The 16,575-nt window shown below is 48.8% G+C and overlaps 1 protein-coding gene across 2 annotated transcripts in view; it reads left to right on the top strand.

The window, feature by feature from the left end:
• UMODL1 (uromodulin like 1) overlaps positions 1–16,575 on the top strand; it is a 94,751-nt gene that overhangs the window by 7,533 nt on the left and 70,643 nt on the right. For both annotated transcript variants that reach the window (XM_088472564.1, XM_088472565.1), the window contains exons 3-4: positions 13,538–13,699; positions 15,746–15,864. In XM_088472564.1, coding sequence (XP_088328690.1) covers positions 13,538–13,699; positions 15,746–15,864 — 281 coding nt within the window. The remainder of the gene's footprint in view (positions 1–13,537; positions 13,700–15,745; positions 15,865–16,575) is intronic.

Raw genomic sequence — 16,575 nt, 5'->3', positions numbered from 1 at the left:
GGCTCTTCGGGAGGATCAGTTGGTGGCGTGAATCGAGGAGTGAGTTTGAAACTGAAGTGACGAGACTGTTCCTTCTATCGTGCTCTCCCCCTATGGCGAAGATCAACCACGATGCACAAGGATATTAGGTCATCTAAAGATGTTGGCAGTTCTCTGTCACCAGGACATCCTTAATTTACTCGGAAAGTTCTTGCATAAATGCGGCAGCCAGGGCTTCTTTGTTTCATCCCAGTTTTGAGGCAAAGGTTCTGAACCGCACAGCATATTGTCCCACGCGCTGGTTGCCTCCTGTAAAGCCGCGTATCCACTAGATGATATAATGAACGATTGCACGATAATGATATCTTTATCGTTCAATCGTTCATTATATCGTCCAGTAAATATTCTGTCAATGACCAGCGATGCACGCTCCCACTGGTCGTTGACGATGTCGCTCATCACCCAAACCTGCTGTCCAACCTGACGATATCATCAGGTTGTGCAGGTTCGAGGACGGGGAGGGTGCCGGCACAGAACGATATCGTGAATGATATCGTTCAGTATGTGTGCTCAATGTCGCTCATGGAGTGATTCGTGTAGTGGATATGTGTCTTTAGTTGCAGGATACTTGATGCTGCAGAAGACACTCGAGCGGGTACGTCAAAAACCTTCCTGAAGGCCTCCAAAAATTCCTCACTGTCGTTATCGAGTGGATAATTTCCCTCCCATAATGGGGAAGCCCAAGCTAGGGCCTGTCCGGACAGCAGGGAGATGACGTAAGCCATCTTAGTTCTCTCGGAAGATAAATTTGCAGCTTGGACCTCGAACTGGACAGAACACTGATTCAGGAATCACCGACAGCCTTTGGGGTCCCTGTCAAATTTCAAAGGATTCGTTATCCGTAGTGGCATGGAAGCTCTGGTAGCTGAAGCTGACACCACAGGAGATGATGCTAACTGTACCGGAGGTGACCGATTAATACCGACTTGCTGCATCAGTGTCTGTAGGCACTGCATGATCTGGGCCTGAGCACGTTCTTCCTTCTCAACTCTTGAAAGGAGATTTGCCAGCAATTCCCATGATGAGGAATTACCAGCAGCCAGTGGCGTAACTAGGGTATTTGGAGCCCAGGGCAAATTTGAAAAGGGAGTCCCCCAACATCCCGATATTTGCGCGTGCCGAAGGCGTGCACGGAAAAAATGGGCATGGTCACTTAAAAATGGGGCGTGTCAATATGACACACCCCTTTATTTTCATGCTGAACATTCCTATCCATATGCACCTTAACCCCAGTAGTACCCCTTATACAGTACCCCCAGTATGCAGTTGTGGTCTCTCTTATGCAGGCCCATAGTAGTGCCCCTTGTACAGTATCCCCAGTAGTGCTCCCCCTTATACAGCCCACAGTTCCCCTTACTCAGTGCCCCCAGTAGTGGTCCCCCCAAATGCAGTGCCCTATGTAGTGTTCCCCCTTATGCAGTGCCCCCAGTAGCAGTCCCCACAATGCAGTGCACCCAGTAGTGGTATCCCCTTATGCAGTGCCCTTTATATAGTGCCCCCAGTAGTAGTCCCCCCAACTATGCAGTGCCCTTTATAGTGCCCCCAGCAGTAGTCCCCCTCCATGCAGTTTTCCCAGTAGTGGTCCCCTTATGCAGGCACCCAGTAGTGATCCCCCCCTATCTAGTGCCCCCTGTAGTGGTCCCCACAGTGCCCCTAGCAGTAAGCCCCTTATATAGTGCCCCCTGCAGTAGTCCCCCCCCTCCCATGCAGTGCCACCAGTAGTGGTCCCCCTGATGCAGGCCCCCAGTAGTGACCCCCCTATCCAGTGGTCCCTGTAGTGGTCCTTCCTGTTATTGCCCCCAGTTTTAGTCCCCCCAGTGCAGTGCCCCTAGTAGTAGGCCCCTTTTATAATGCCCCCAGTAGTAGTTCCCCCCCCCCAAGTAGTGGTCCCCAGTTGAGGTTCCCCCTCCCGATTAAGTGCCCCCTGTAATAGCCCCCCGAGTAGAGGTCCTCCCAATAATGGTGCCCCCAGTAGTAGCCACCCCCCCCGTTGTGCCCCCACCCCAGTAGAGGTCCCCCCAGTAGTAGCCACCCCCCTTCCCCGTTGTGCCCCCAGTAGTGCTGACAGGTTTTAAAAAAATATATATATAAAAACATACTTACCTGAATCCACGCTGCTGCTCCGGACCGCAACACCGCTCCCGCCTCCGCCCGCCAGTCCTCCCGGGCTGGCGTGCTCAGCATAATGGGAGAGACGTCATGATGTCATGACGTCTATCCCATTACCCACTGCAGGATCCGGACGGAAGCCCGGCTCTTGCAGTGGGTGCTGCAGCAGTCAATGAGAGTCTATCTGACTCTCATTGGCTGCTGTTTAACACACGCATCGCCGCCAGCGCTGGCAGCGATGCGTGTGTTATGCACAGCCTGAGCCCGCCTCCTGGCGCTATTGGGAAAGCGCTCAGGGGGAGGGAGCGGGCTCAGGTGTGCAGCACAGGACCGGCGCTGGAAGCCTAGCGCCGGTCCTGTGTAAATGTGTAGCGCTGACCGCACTCACTGCGGTCGGCGCTACACTGGTGGCTAACTAGGGCGGGCCGGACCGTGGCCGCCGGCACCCCCCCGTGCCACCGGTTCCACGGCGCCCAGGGCACGCAACCTGCTCGCCCTGCCCTAGTTACGCCACTGCCAGCAGCATCCATGTCTTTGGCCAGAGTATTCTGTCGCAACTCACGGATAGATAGTGGATGCTAACCCGTACTTCCGGATTGGCAAGACCCAGAGAGGAGCAGTGTCTAATGTGCCGGCGGTATTCGCCAGGGACCCCCGCAAGGAGGTTTGGACTTTGCTGTGTCTGACACACAGGTCCCGGCCCTCAGACTTGGTTCCCTAGTACAGGTGCTGGTGTACACTGTATTACAGTCAGGGGTGTATCTAGGGGTCCGAGCGCCCCTGGCCAAGTAATAGGCTGGCGCCCCCAGCCCCCATATCTTCTGAATAACTATACTCTGTACTTATAATGTTAAGAACATAAAACTTAAAATAGTGATTAATTTAATAAAAAAATGATGATGGATATAATAAGCCCCCTTTCTGTTTCAATAGCCAGCACCCTTCCTCATGTTTCATCAGCCAACACGCCCTTCTGTTTCAACAGTCAGCTCCCCTTCTCTCTCACCAGTCAGCTCCTATATATTTCATTTCCTCTTATGTCCCCCAGCCAGCACCCACTTCTGTCTCCCCAGATCTAACCCCCCTTTTGTCTCTTCAGCTCCAGCCCCTGGCCTACCGCCCCCTGTGGCCCACAGATACTTACCATGTCTTAATCCATTGTACCAAGCAGCCGCCGGCAAGCGCCAGCGGCTATCCGCCCTGGACATCTATACAGGGTAGGATCCAGGGGCAGACCCGGGACACTAGTCTTGGCAGTCCTGCCCTGTTTCTACCCCCTGGCCATGGGTGGCACCGCTGAATGGCGCCCCCCTTTGGCTGTGGCCCCTGGTGAGTGCCATCCTGGGGTAGATATACGCCCCTGATAACAGTGGTGTACAATGAGGCATACAAACATAGTCGACAAGCTGAGTCAGAACCAAACAGACAAGACGGTACCAGGAATCAGACCAGTTCAGGGTCAGGAACAAAGCCAAGGTTGGAACCGGAATATCAAGCGCAGTACCAGGGAGGAGACAGAAACAGATCACGGACAAGCCAAGGTCAGGAACGAGCAGTAAGAATCACTGGATTAAGGAATGCTGGAGCAAGGTGGGAGCCTATACTCAGGCATTGTCCAGTGCTCAGAGTCTCCTATATATAGGGAGAAGGCACAGATCTTGCGCCAAACGTGATCCCTGACTGGCGCAACTGTCCCTTTAAATTATACACAGAGCAGCGCATGCATCCCTATTGGAGCCGCTTCTGCCTGTACACTGATGCCGCTGAAGGAGAGAGCCGTGAGTGAGGACGCCAGCAGCGGACGCCTGAGATTCCCCTTCTGCTGCCCATCGCTGGGTCCAGGGTCACGGTGCAGCGCAGGAGCCCAGAAACCAGCTGACTGGAGGAGAGAGCTCACCGATCATACAGATCCCTGGAAGCAGGTGTTTCCTTTTTTTTTTTTTTTTTTCTCCATTGATCAGCTTGTGGTCTATATAGACCACAAAGCTGATGATGAGGTACCGGCTCCCGGCTCTGCTCTGCCTGTCAGAAGCGAGCAGGAGTCAGGGAACCTGGGGATAGCCCTGGCGTTACTATTACAGGGCTGGTTTTTACAATTTTTATGTCACTGTTTCTTCTTCTAAAAGAAAAGAATGTATAACTTTAGACTGTAGGTGGCAGTAGAGCTGCATCTAACAACACACGTCTAAAAAAATATAATAATATAATGGATGAGTAATGGTGATAAGGTCACGGCTACATATTGTAATAATTAGGAGACGGTGCAAATTTGTGTCTGCATATTCAAAATGTAGTCTAACCTTAAAGTTAAGTTTTTATGTATTTAATTTAGGGGTGTGCATCGGCCACTTTTCGTGTTTTGTGTTTTGGTTTTGGATCTGGATCTTTCTTCGTGTTTTGGATCTGGATTGGTTTTGCCAAAACCACCCTTCCGTGTTTTGGGTTCTGGGTTTTGTGTTTTGGATCTGTATTTTTTTGAAAAAAAGCATAAAAACAGCTAAAATCACAGAATTTGTAGGTTTTTCTGCTCCTATGCTATTATTAACCTCAATAACCTTAATTTCCACTCATTTCCAGTCTATTCTGAACACCTCACACCTCACAATAGTGTTTTTATGTCCAAAAGGTTGCACCGAGGTAGCTGGATGACTATGCTAAGCGACACGAGTGGGCGGCACAAACACGTGACCCATCTAGGAGTGACACTGCAGTGGCAGGCAGGATGGCAGTTAGAAAAACTAGGCCCCAAACTGTACATAATGCAAAGAAAAAAAGAGGTGCAAGATGGAATTGTCCTTGGGCCCTCCCACCCACCCTTATGTTGTATAAACAGGACATGCACACTTTAACAAATCAATCATTTCAGCGCCAGGGTCTGCCACACAACTGTGGCTGAAATGATTGGTTCGTTTGGGCCCCCACAAAACAAGCTGGCAATTAATGTGTCCCTGCACAAACTGGCTCTACGGAGGCAAGATGTCATCCTCATCCTCCTCATCCACCGATTCCTCACCCTCTTCAGTGTGTACATCCTCATCCTCACAAAGTATTAACTCGTCCCCACTTGAATCCACCACCACAGGTCCCTCTGTACCTTCTGGAGGCTGGTCTCCCTGGAAGAGCTGATAATTCATTTTGATGAACATCATCTTCTCCACATTCTGTGGAAGCAACCTCCTACGCCTTTCGCTGACAAGGTTCCCGGCTGCACTAAACACTCTTTCGGAGTACACACTGGAGGGGGGGCAACTCAGGTAAAATAGAGCCAGTTTGTACAGGGGCCTCCAAATTGCCTCTTTTTCCTGCCAGTACAGGTATGGACTGTCTGACATGCCTACTTGGATGCTGTCACCGATGTAATCCTCCACCATTCTGTCAATGGTGACAGTATCATATGCAGTGACAGTAGACATGTCAGAAATTGTTGCCAGGTCCTTCAGTCCGGACCAGATGTCCAAACTTGGTCCTGCCTGCCCTGCATCACCGCCAGCGGGTTGCTTAGGATACCTAAGTTTTTTCCTGGCAGCCCCAGTTGCGGGAGAAAATGAAGAAGGAGCCGTTGACGTGTCACGTTCCGCTTCAGCTGACAGTGTGTTCACCAGCAGGTCTTTGCACCTCTGCAGGCTTGTGTCGGCCGGAAAGAGAGACACCACATAGGCTTTAAACCTAGGATCGAGCACGGTGGCCAAAATGTAGTGGTCTGATTTCAACAGATTGACCACCCTGGAATCCTGGCAAAGCGAATGAAGGGCTTCATCCACAAGTCCCACATGCCGAGCGGAATCGCTCCGTCTTAGCTCCTCCTTCACTTTCTCCAGCTGCTTCTGCAAAAGCCTGATGAGGGGAATGACCTGACTCAAGCTGGCAGTGTCTGAACTGACTTCACGTGTGGCAAGTTCGAAGGGCTGAAGAACCTTGCACAACACGGAAATCATTCTCCACTGCGCTTGAGTCAGGTGCATACCCCCTCCTTTGCCTATGTCATAGGTGGATGTATAGGCTTGTATGGCCTTTTGCTGCTCCTCCATCCTCTGAAGCATATAGAGGGTTGAGTTCCACCGCGTCACAACCTCTTGCTTCAGGTGATGGCGGGGCAGGTTCAAGAGTGTTTGCTGGCGCTCCAGTCTTCGGCACGCAGTCGCTGAATGGCGAAAGTGGCCAGAAATTTTTCGGGCCACCCAAAGCGTCTCCTGCACGCCCCTGTCGCTTTTCAGAAAATTCTGCACCACCAAGTTTATTGTGTGAGCAAAACATGGGACGTGCTGGAATTTGCCCAGATGTAATGCCCGCACAATATTGGTGGCGTTGTCAGATATCACAAATCCCCAGGAGAGTCTAAGTGGGGTAAGCCACTGGGCGATGATTTCCCTCAGTTTCTCTAAGAGGTTGTCGGCGGTGTGCCTCTTACTGAAACCGGTGATACACAGCGTAGCCTGCCTTGTAACGAGCTGGCGTTTCTGAGATGCTGCTACTGGTGACGCTGCTGCTGTTGCTGCGTAAGGTGATACATCTACCCAGTGGGCTGTCACAGTCATATAGTCCTTAGTCTGCCCTGTTCCACTTGTCCACATGTCCGTGGTTAAGTGGACATTGTGTACAACGGCATTTTTCAGGACACTGAGGACACTTTTTCTGACGTTTCTGTACAGTCTCGGTATCGCCTGCCTAGTGAAGTGGAATCTAGACGGGATTTGGAACCGGGGACACACTACCTCCATCAATTGTCTAAATCCCACTGCACTAATGGCGGATACCGGACGCACGTCTAACACCAACATAGCAGTCAAGGCCTCAGTTATACGTTTTGCTTCAGGATGACTGCTGTCGTACTTCATCCTCCTCGCTAAGGACTGTTGGAGGGTCAATTGTTTAGTAAAAGTAGTGGTGTTCCTACTTCCTCTCTGGGATGATGAACGACTCCCAGCAGCAGCAGCAACAGCAGCAGCGGCAGCAGTAGGCGTAGCAATGCAGGATCCTCCGGAGGAATCCCGGATAGGAGAGTCAGTCATGCCAGTGATATGGCCTGCAGGACTACTTCCGATCCTGACTAAGGAGGAAATTGACGAGGAGGGAGTTGACGGTGTGGTTTGCAGGCGCTTGGATACAACAGGACAACGGGATTTAGGTGTCCCTGGACTGCTTACGGTCTGAGCCAAAGTTTCTGAACTTGACAGTAACTTTTTATGAACGCGCTGCAGGTGCCGTATAAGGGAGGATGTTCCTAGGTGGTTGACGTCCCTACCCCTACTTATTTCACCTTTACATATGGTACATATGGCAAGACAGTTGTTGTCCGGATTTGGATAGAAATATTGCCAGACCAAAGAGGTGGAATGTTTGGTCTTCTGCCCAGGCATGACCGTGATGGGCTTTTTCATCCCACGGACAACAACTGTCTCCCCCGGAGCCTGATTTAAACAAACCACATCACCATCAGAATCCTCCTCGCCAACTTCCTCCTCAGCGCCAGCTACACCAGTATCCTCATCCTGTTGTACTTCAACAGTGACATCTTCAATTTGCATATCAGCAAGTGGACTGTGGGTGCTCCTTTCAGCACTTGCAGGGGGCGTGCAAATGGTGGAAAGAGCCACCTCTTCCCGTCCAGTGCTGGGAAGGTCAGGCATCGCAACCACCACCACACTTGGACTCTCTTTGGGGATTTGTGATATCTTCTTAGAAAGCACAGTTCTTCGCTGTGCTTTTGCCAGCTTAACTCTTTTGATTTTTTTAGTGGGAGGAGTGCTTCCATCGTCATGTGAAGCTGAACCACTAGTCATGAACATACTAGGGATCGACCTTAGCCGTTCCTTGCCACTCCGTGTCGTAAATGGCATATTGGCAAGTTTACGTTTCTCTTCAGCTGATTTAAATGTCTTTTTCAAGGTCATTTTCCTGAACTTTGCCATTTGGGATTGTATGTGCCCTCTACTATGACATTGGGCATCGGCCTTGGCAGACGACGTTGATGGCATGTTATCGTCTATGTCATGACTAGTGGCAGCAGCTTCAGCACTAGGAGGAAGTGGTTCTTGATCTTTCTCTATTTTATTTTTATCGGAGAAAGTTTGGTCCTCCATTTATGTTATATCGATTTGATATATACGTGCGGCTAAACACAGAAAATAAATTTTTTTTTGGTTCGGACTGGAGTGTACTTTGTGGGTTACAGCACCCTTTAACGGTCAAGCCAGCCGGCCCTTTACTTATGACACAGGCGCACTCTTGGCACTACTTTGTTGATGCACGTGCGGCTACTGCGCACACAATTCACAAACACAGAAAATAATTTTTTTTTGGTTTGGACTGGAGTGTACTTTGGGGGTTACAGCACCCTTTAACGGTCAAGCCAGCCGGCCCTTTACTTATGACACAGGCGCACGCTTGGCACTACTTTGTTGATGCACGTGCGGCTACTGCGCACACAATTCACAAACACAGAAAATAATTTTTTTTTGGTTTGGACTGGAGTGTACTTTCGGGGGTTACAGCACCCTTTAACGGTCAAGCCAGCCGGCCCTTTACTTATGACACAGGCGCACGCTTGGCACTACTTTGTTGATGCACGTGCGGCTACTGCGCACACAATTCACAAACACAGAAAATAATTTTTTTTTAGGTTTGGACTGGAGTGTACTTTCGGGGGTTACAGCACCCTTAACGGTCAAGCCAGCCGGCCCTTTACTTATGACACAGGCGCACGCTTGGCACTACTTTGTTGATGCACGTGCGGCTACTGCGCACACAATTCACAAACACAGAAAATAATTTTTTTTTTGGTTTGGACTGGAGTGTACTTTCGGGGGTTACAGCACCCTTAACGGTCAAGCCAGCCGGCCCTTTACTTATGACACAGGCGCACGCTTGGCACTACTTTGTTGATGCACGTGCGGCTACTGCGCACACAATTCACAAACACAGAAAATAATTTTTTTTTTGGTTTGGACTGGAGTGTACTTTCGGGAGTTACAGCACCCTTAACGGTCAAGCCAGCCGGCCCTTTACTTATGACACAGGCGCACGCTTGGCACTACTTTGTTGATGCACGTGCGGCTACTGCGCACACAATTCACAAACACAGAAAATAATTTTTTTTTGGTTTGGACTGGAGTGTACTTTCAGGGGTTACAGCACCCTTTAACGGTCAAGCCAGCCGGCCCTTTACTTATGACACAGGCGCACGCTTGGCACTACTTTGTTGATGCACGTGCGGCTACTGCGCACACAATTCACAAACACAGAAAATAATTTTTTTTTGGTTTGGACTGGAGTGTACTTTCGGGGGTTACAGCACCCTTTAACGGTCAAGCCAGCCGGCCCTTTACTTATGACACAGGGGCACTCTTGGCACTACTTTGTTGATGCACGTGCGGCTACTGCGCACACAATTCACAAACACAGAAAATAATTTTTTTTTAGGTTTGGACTGGAGTGTACTTTCGGGGGTTACAGCACCCTTAACGGTCAAGCCAGCCGGCCCTTTACTTATGACACAGGCGCACGCTTGGCACTACTTTGTTGATGCACGTGCGGCTACTGCGCACACAATTCACAAACACAGAAAATAATTTTTTTTTGGTTTGGACTGGAGTGTACTTTCGGGGGTTACAGCACCCTTTAACGGTCAAGCCAGCCGGCCCTTTACTTATGACACAGGCGCACGCTTGGCACTACTTTGTTGATGCACGTGCGGCTACTGCGCACACAATTCACAAACACAGAAAATAATTTTTTTTTAGGTTTGGACTGGAGTGTACTTTCGGGGGTTACAGCACCCTTAACGGTCAAGCCAGCCGGCCCTTTACTTATGACACAGGCGCACGCTTGGCACTACTTTGTTGATGCACGTGCGGCTACTGCGCACACAATTCACAAACACAGAAAATAATTTTTTTTTTGGTTTGGACTGGAGTGTACTTTCGGGGGTTACAGCACCCTTAACGGTCAAGCCAGCCGGCCCTTTACTTATGACACAGGCGCACGCTTGGCACTACTTTGTTGATGCACGTGCGGCTACTGCGCACACAATTCACAAACACAGAAAATATATTATTTTTTTAGCACTTGGGGGGAGCACCCCTGATGGACAGAGCACCCCCTGGACAACACTACAGCACCCCTTTAGGACTGGGACACTGCACAGGACTTTGGAACTGACTGCACAACACAGTCCAGCCAGCCCCTATGGACTTTGAAGTAGTGGACACAGCCCCTATTAACAACAGCAGCACAGCACAACACAGCCAGCCCCTATGGACTTTGAAGTAGTGGACAACAGCAGCACTACACTACACTACACTACACAGCACTAACTTCCACCCTCCCTCTTCACTGTCCACAGCCGAGTGAGAAAATGGCGCCGACGCGGGTACCTTATATAGGATCCAAAACCCGCGAGACTCGGAAGGCGGGATGATGACGTTTTGCCTCGATGTCAGATCCGAGTCAGGCGGGAAAAGTCGAGCCTGACTCGGATCGGACTCGGATCGGGGGGGCTCGGGGGGGTTCGGATTTCAGAAATCCGAACCCGCTCACCCCTAATTTAATTACATAGCAATTATTATTATTAACCTTTATTTATACGACGTCACAAAGGTTCCGCAGCGCCTTACACAGTACATATATAAGCACACAAAAAAAACAGTTATTATCAGCACAAAAACAATGTAGGACAAGGACATGGTTTATAAACATAGCTGCATAACAATGAAATAAGCAGCAGGGGGTCAGCAACTGGTTGGGTATGAAATCCCTGCTATCGAGATGCCGCTGGTCAGAATACCGACAGCGGCATCCCAACAGCCAGAATCTCGACACCCATTGGAAGTCACAGTATTTTTGTAACCCCTACCCTAACCCCTACCCCAGGGATGGGGAACCTTTTTCCTACCGAGGGCAATTTTGATATATATAATATTATTTGCAGGCCCAGTGCAGACCACGTCCCCTCCAAGAGATGTCATATGGGGACAGGGCCACAATCATCGGTGGTTACAGCAATGCCCGGAGCATCCTGTGGCATCCTGATGCTCCAGGGAGCTGTAAGGGCAGCGGTGTTACCGTCTGAAACGTCCTAAGGACACTCCAGGTGGCACTGCTGTATAGATTCTGGCTGCAGGATGCCATTCTAGGCACCTGCTAGCCAGATGAGGCTAGCAGAAAAAAGCTCAGAGGGCTAGACCAAATGACTCTGCAGGCCTTATACGACCCCCGGTCCTGAAGTTCCCCATCCCTACCCTAACCCACCCTCCCCGGTGCCTAACCCTAACCTCCCCCCCAGGGGCAAATGCAGGATTTTTAGGGGGGGGATTCCACATACACACATATATATCAGCTCCAGCCTCAAACAACCAGTCCCAGCCAGTCCCTGCCAGACAGCCCCTGCACCAGATAGTGACCCCAGCCAGCCCCTGCCCCACACTGCCTGCCTCTATCCAGACAGCCAGCCAGCCACAACCCAATAGCCAGCCTGCCAGCTCCAGACAGCCAACCCCACGCTCACCTGATGCATGTAGCTCCTCAGTCAAAAGCCACGGGTCCGAGTCCTCTGCTCTCAGTGGTGCGGTGTGACATTATGCGCGCCGACAGCCGAGTCTCTCTCTGCTTCCAAATAAAAAAAAAATAGCGGGTAGCGGGTGCGGGGATCGGCAATGCCGGGCGAGCGGGGCCCCCTTTATATCCGGGCCTCCAGTCTTGTCTCTGATGACTGCCCTGGTGATTGCTGCGCGCTGCCTGGCTACTGTCAGTGCAGCTGTCTGCGCTTCCGCATCTGGTGGTATGAAAGCCACCTGACGCAGAAGCACTGACAGCTAAACAGGCAGCGGCTGGGCTGCTCCGAGTGTGGCCCGCTGAATGTGCAGAGACAGTCTCTGTCTCTGAAAAAAAAAAAATTAGTTGCGCGGGGGGGGAGGGGGGGGGGGTTTCTGGGTACCCAGAAACCCTCCATGCATGCGCTAGTGTCCCCCCCTAGTGCCTAAATCTAACCTCCACCTCCCCGCATCCTAAACCTAACACCCCCTCCCTGGTGCCTAAACCTAACATCCCCCCTAGTGCCTAAACCTAACTTCCCCCTCGCCGCACCCTAATCCTAACACTCCCTCCCCGGTGCCTAACCCTAATGCCTAACCCTAACCCCACTACCTAACCCTAACATCCCCCTAACACCCCAATACTTACCTTCGAGATGTCGGCGGTCGGGATACTGGTTCCGGTATTCAGATTGCCCACATCCTGCACTCCGGGATGCCGACTACATCCTATCAGCAACCAAGTGTTAGGTGCTAATTGGGGAGTTACATGACAGTATAAGTAGGGGATGGAGAAGCATGTGAGGGATGAGGGCCCTGCTCATGAGAGCTTACATTCTAAAAGGGGAAGGGCAGACCGACAGGGGCGACACGATTTGGGTAGATAGTGAGGAAGGAGCATGGAGCAGTGGGTGAGGATATGTGCTGTGGAATGTGTGTGTATAAGATGACCGTATGTTATGATAAAATTAAGTCCTTCGTTCATCTATCTCTGTGACAAAAAATTAATTTTATTTATGTGTTATTTACATGTACTAAATAAAGTTGTTGCACCAATACGACTTAGGCCGATTATTCTATAAGAAATGTCAATATATATTGTAAAAAGAGATAATTAGTTAATTGCTCTACTGAAAAACTGTATTAAATGTGTGTGTGTGTGTGTGTATATATATATATATATATATATGTATGTATATATATATATATATAATTTTATGTATGTGTAGGCCCAAACCAATTCTGAACACGTGTAAGAACACATTCAAAAGCTGCAACATTTTGTTATCTGTATCAATTTCCAGTTTTACAACCTACACTCATGGCAGGGCTGCGTAATCTACTGCGTCTGTGATGTCGACTAACATTGCAAACCAGACAATACAGTATTGTTCATGCCTTCTCTTCTCACAATGGTTTAGTACTTGCTTGACAACATTCTGGGTCCCTCTACTGAATGGAGCAGTTCTGACATGGCCTAGATGACATGATTCTCTGTCACGTCATCAAGCCTCTAGGCTGCCCACTTTTCCTGGGGAACAGAGCGGGAACTGGGAAGCTGGTGTAGTCTCTCAGGAGTCTTAGAGTGACCCCCAATATTCAGGAGTCATCCAGACATTGCGGGAGAGTAGGCACATATGGTTTATTACTTCTGTATTCACCACAACTGTCCCTGTAAGACATTTTACTGCTGGAATATCCCAGTATTATTATTTTGTATTTTAATGTCCTATTATCACATTATTATTAAAGGGCAAGTGATCCCAGACTCTGAACTGGGGCTTTTATGGTAGTCTCTGAAACATGTAAATCTGCCACTTTTTTTGCTCTTAGTATTGAATATTATCTTCTGTAACCTGCAGCTATGGAGAGATCCAGCTCAGTCGCCTCAAGACCTGGAAAGTGTCCCGGTATAAATGAGAGGAATTCGGGCTCCAGGTGTATAGTGGATTATGATTGCCCAGGACTCCAGAAATGTTGTATGTCTTCCAATGGGTCTTTCTGTGCTTCTCCGGGACCTCCAGGTCAGTGCCTCATAAGGTGTACCCTATGGTTGTCTACCTCAGACTTCTTCATCTCAGACGTGGAGAGCCATGTTCCTGAGTTTTGCAGTGTGTACACACGTAGCGATATAAATGAGCGATTTGAACGATAACGTTATCGTTAATTTTTTTGACCCTACCAACTCACCATCGACCAGCGATGCACGGCCACATATGGACGATAGCGATATCGTCCATCGGCCGTGCATGCAGGTTAACTTCCTCGATATCGAGCAAGTTACTATAGGGACCAAAGATTGTTGATAGCGGGTCGCTATAGTCATCGGTGAGTAGGTAGTGTGCTGGATGATCGATATATTGATCATCCAGCACACCAGGGAGGGTGCAGGACGATCAGACAGCGATATCGTTATCGTTGTTTGGTCTCTCCGTGTGTATGCACCATTAGATGCTTCTTCTTGCTTACGAATCTCTAATGATGCTGCTCATGCCGTCAGTGGTGTTGCTTGTGCCTCCCTATTTGTTGCTCATGTTTCATCAGTGATGCTATTCGTGTATCCCTATTGACATTGCTCATACCTCACTAATGATGTTGCTCATTGCTCTCTAATAACGTTGCTCATGCTTCATCAATGACATTGCTCATGGCTCACTAATGACGTTGCTCATGATTCATCAATTATGTTGCTCATTGCTCTCTAATGACGTTGCTCATGGCTCACTAATGACGTTGCTCATGATTCATCAATGACATTGCTCATGATTCATCAATTATGTTGCTCATTGCTCTTTAATGACGTTGCTCATGGCTCGCTAATGACGTTGCTCATGATTCATCAGTGATGTTGCTCATGGCTCGCTAATGACGTTGCTCATTATTCATCATTTACGTTGCTCATGGCTCGCTAATGACGTTGCTCATGGCTCACTAATGATGTTGCTCATGATTCATCAATTACGTTGCTCATGGCTCACTAATGTCATTGCTCATGCTTCATCAGTGATGTTGCTCATGGCTCGCTAATGATGTTGCTCATGCTTCATCAGTGACGTTGCTCATGGCTCATTAATGATATTGCTCATGGTTCATCAATGACATTGCTAATGGCTCTCTAATGACGTTGCTCATGATTCATCAATGATGTTGCTCATGGCCCTCTAATGACGTTGTTCATGATTCATCAATGATGTTGCTCATGGCCCTCTAATGACGTTGTTCATGATTCATCAGTGACGTTACTCATGGCTCATTAATGATATTGCTCATGGTTCATCAATGACATTGCTAATGGCTCTCTAATGACGTTGCTCATGATTCATCAATGATGTTGCTCATGGCCCTCTAATGACGTTGCTCATGATTCATCAATGATGTTGCTCATGGCCCTCTAATGACGTTGTTCATGATTCATCAGTGACGTTACTCATGGCTCGCTAATGACGTTGCTCATGCTTCATAAGTGATGTTGCTCATGGCTCGCTAATGACGTTGCTCATGGTTCATCACTGATGTTGTTCATGGCTCGCTAGTGAAGTTGCTCATGATTCATCAATGAATTGCCCATGCCTCGAGATTGAGGTTGCTCATGCATCACCGATGATGTTTCTCATGACTTCCTATTGACAGTGCTTATGCCTCACCAACGATGTTGCTCGTGCCTCCTTATTGACAATGTTCATGCATCATCGATGTTGCTTCTGCCTCCCTATTGACGTTGCTCATTCCTCGCCAATGATACAGCTCGTGACTCTCTATTGAGCTTATGTCTCGCCATTCAGGTTCCTCTTTCTCTTTGTTTCTTGTTGCCCATCTTCCCATATTTACCTCTTGCTCCCTGTTGGCTGAGCTGCTTCACCCAACCTAGCTTCAAAATTATGTTATATCTGTCATTTAATCCATTTCAATTCCATATTGTTTATAGCTCCTTTGTGACATCTATTGGTTTTGTTCCTTACTAGATTATTTATGTATCTGATTTTCACGCTCCCAGGGAGCTGAGTCTGACTCCTTAATTGTAATGATTAATTCAAAACCAGCCGTGACCATCTCTTCTGTTTCTCATTCAGCTCCAGGCAGGAATACAATGTACTGGTACAACGGAACAATCACTGTAAAAATGTCCTTTGATGAACTGATCCGATTAGATGTCGGCTTCGTCAATCACACAAGATTGCTACATTCAATGGTCTGTAGAAAAGCTATATATTCCTACATCGTAAATTACAATGTACCACAAATACCATTAATCCAAATCCCTATTTTATAAAGCCTATACATAACCTTATATTGTATATAAAAATACTAATAATAATAGCTGGTCTTGGTGTCACTAGAAGCTCGCTGTATATCGCCGGTAAAGGCCGCACTGTTTGGATTACATGCACCCAGGATTGTTCATAGATTTACTGAACGTTGCCCCATATTAGTAATGGAGCTCTTGAAATGTTTATGCTCCCTTTGCCTAAAACCCTCTAGACCAGTGTTCTAAAACTGGGTGTCCTGGCACCCTGGAGTGCTGCAGGGCACATGCAGGGGTGCCACGGGTTTGTTGGTGGACCAGTACCCAATAAAATTGTTTTTGTTCAGTGTGATAGACAAAACTAGTGCTGCTGGCTGTCAATCATAAAATATGAGGACAAACAGGAGCACAGCCCTGTCTACCACCCCATAACTGACCATAAGCAGGGGCGTATTTATAATGGGTGCAGGGTGAGTGGGGCATACGGGCCCCTGGGTCCAGGGGGGGGCCACACCGCATACCCTGTACCCATATTATACTTACTTGTTGGGAGCCCCACGTCGGTGCCGGTGTCTGCGCTGTAAAACGGCAGCCACGGCCATTTTACAGTTGTTTGTGTAGTACAGGGAAAATGTCCACCGCGGCCATTTTCCCGGT

This window comes from Taudactylus pleione, unplaced genomic scaffold (genome assembly GCF_031769625.1).
Source record: "Taudactylus pleione unplaced genomic scaffold, aTauple2 ptg000126l, whole genome shotgun sequence".
Taxonomy (NCBI): domain Eukaryota; kingdom Metazoa; phylum Chordata; class Amphibia; order Anura; family Myobatrachidae; genus Taudactylus; species Taudactylus pleione.
Note: the sequence above shows the minus strand (reverse complement) of the source record. Positions and strands in the feature narration are given on the sequence as shown.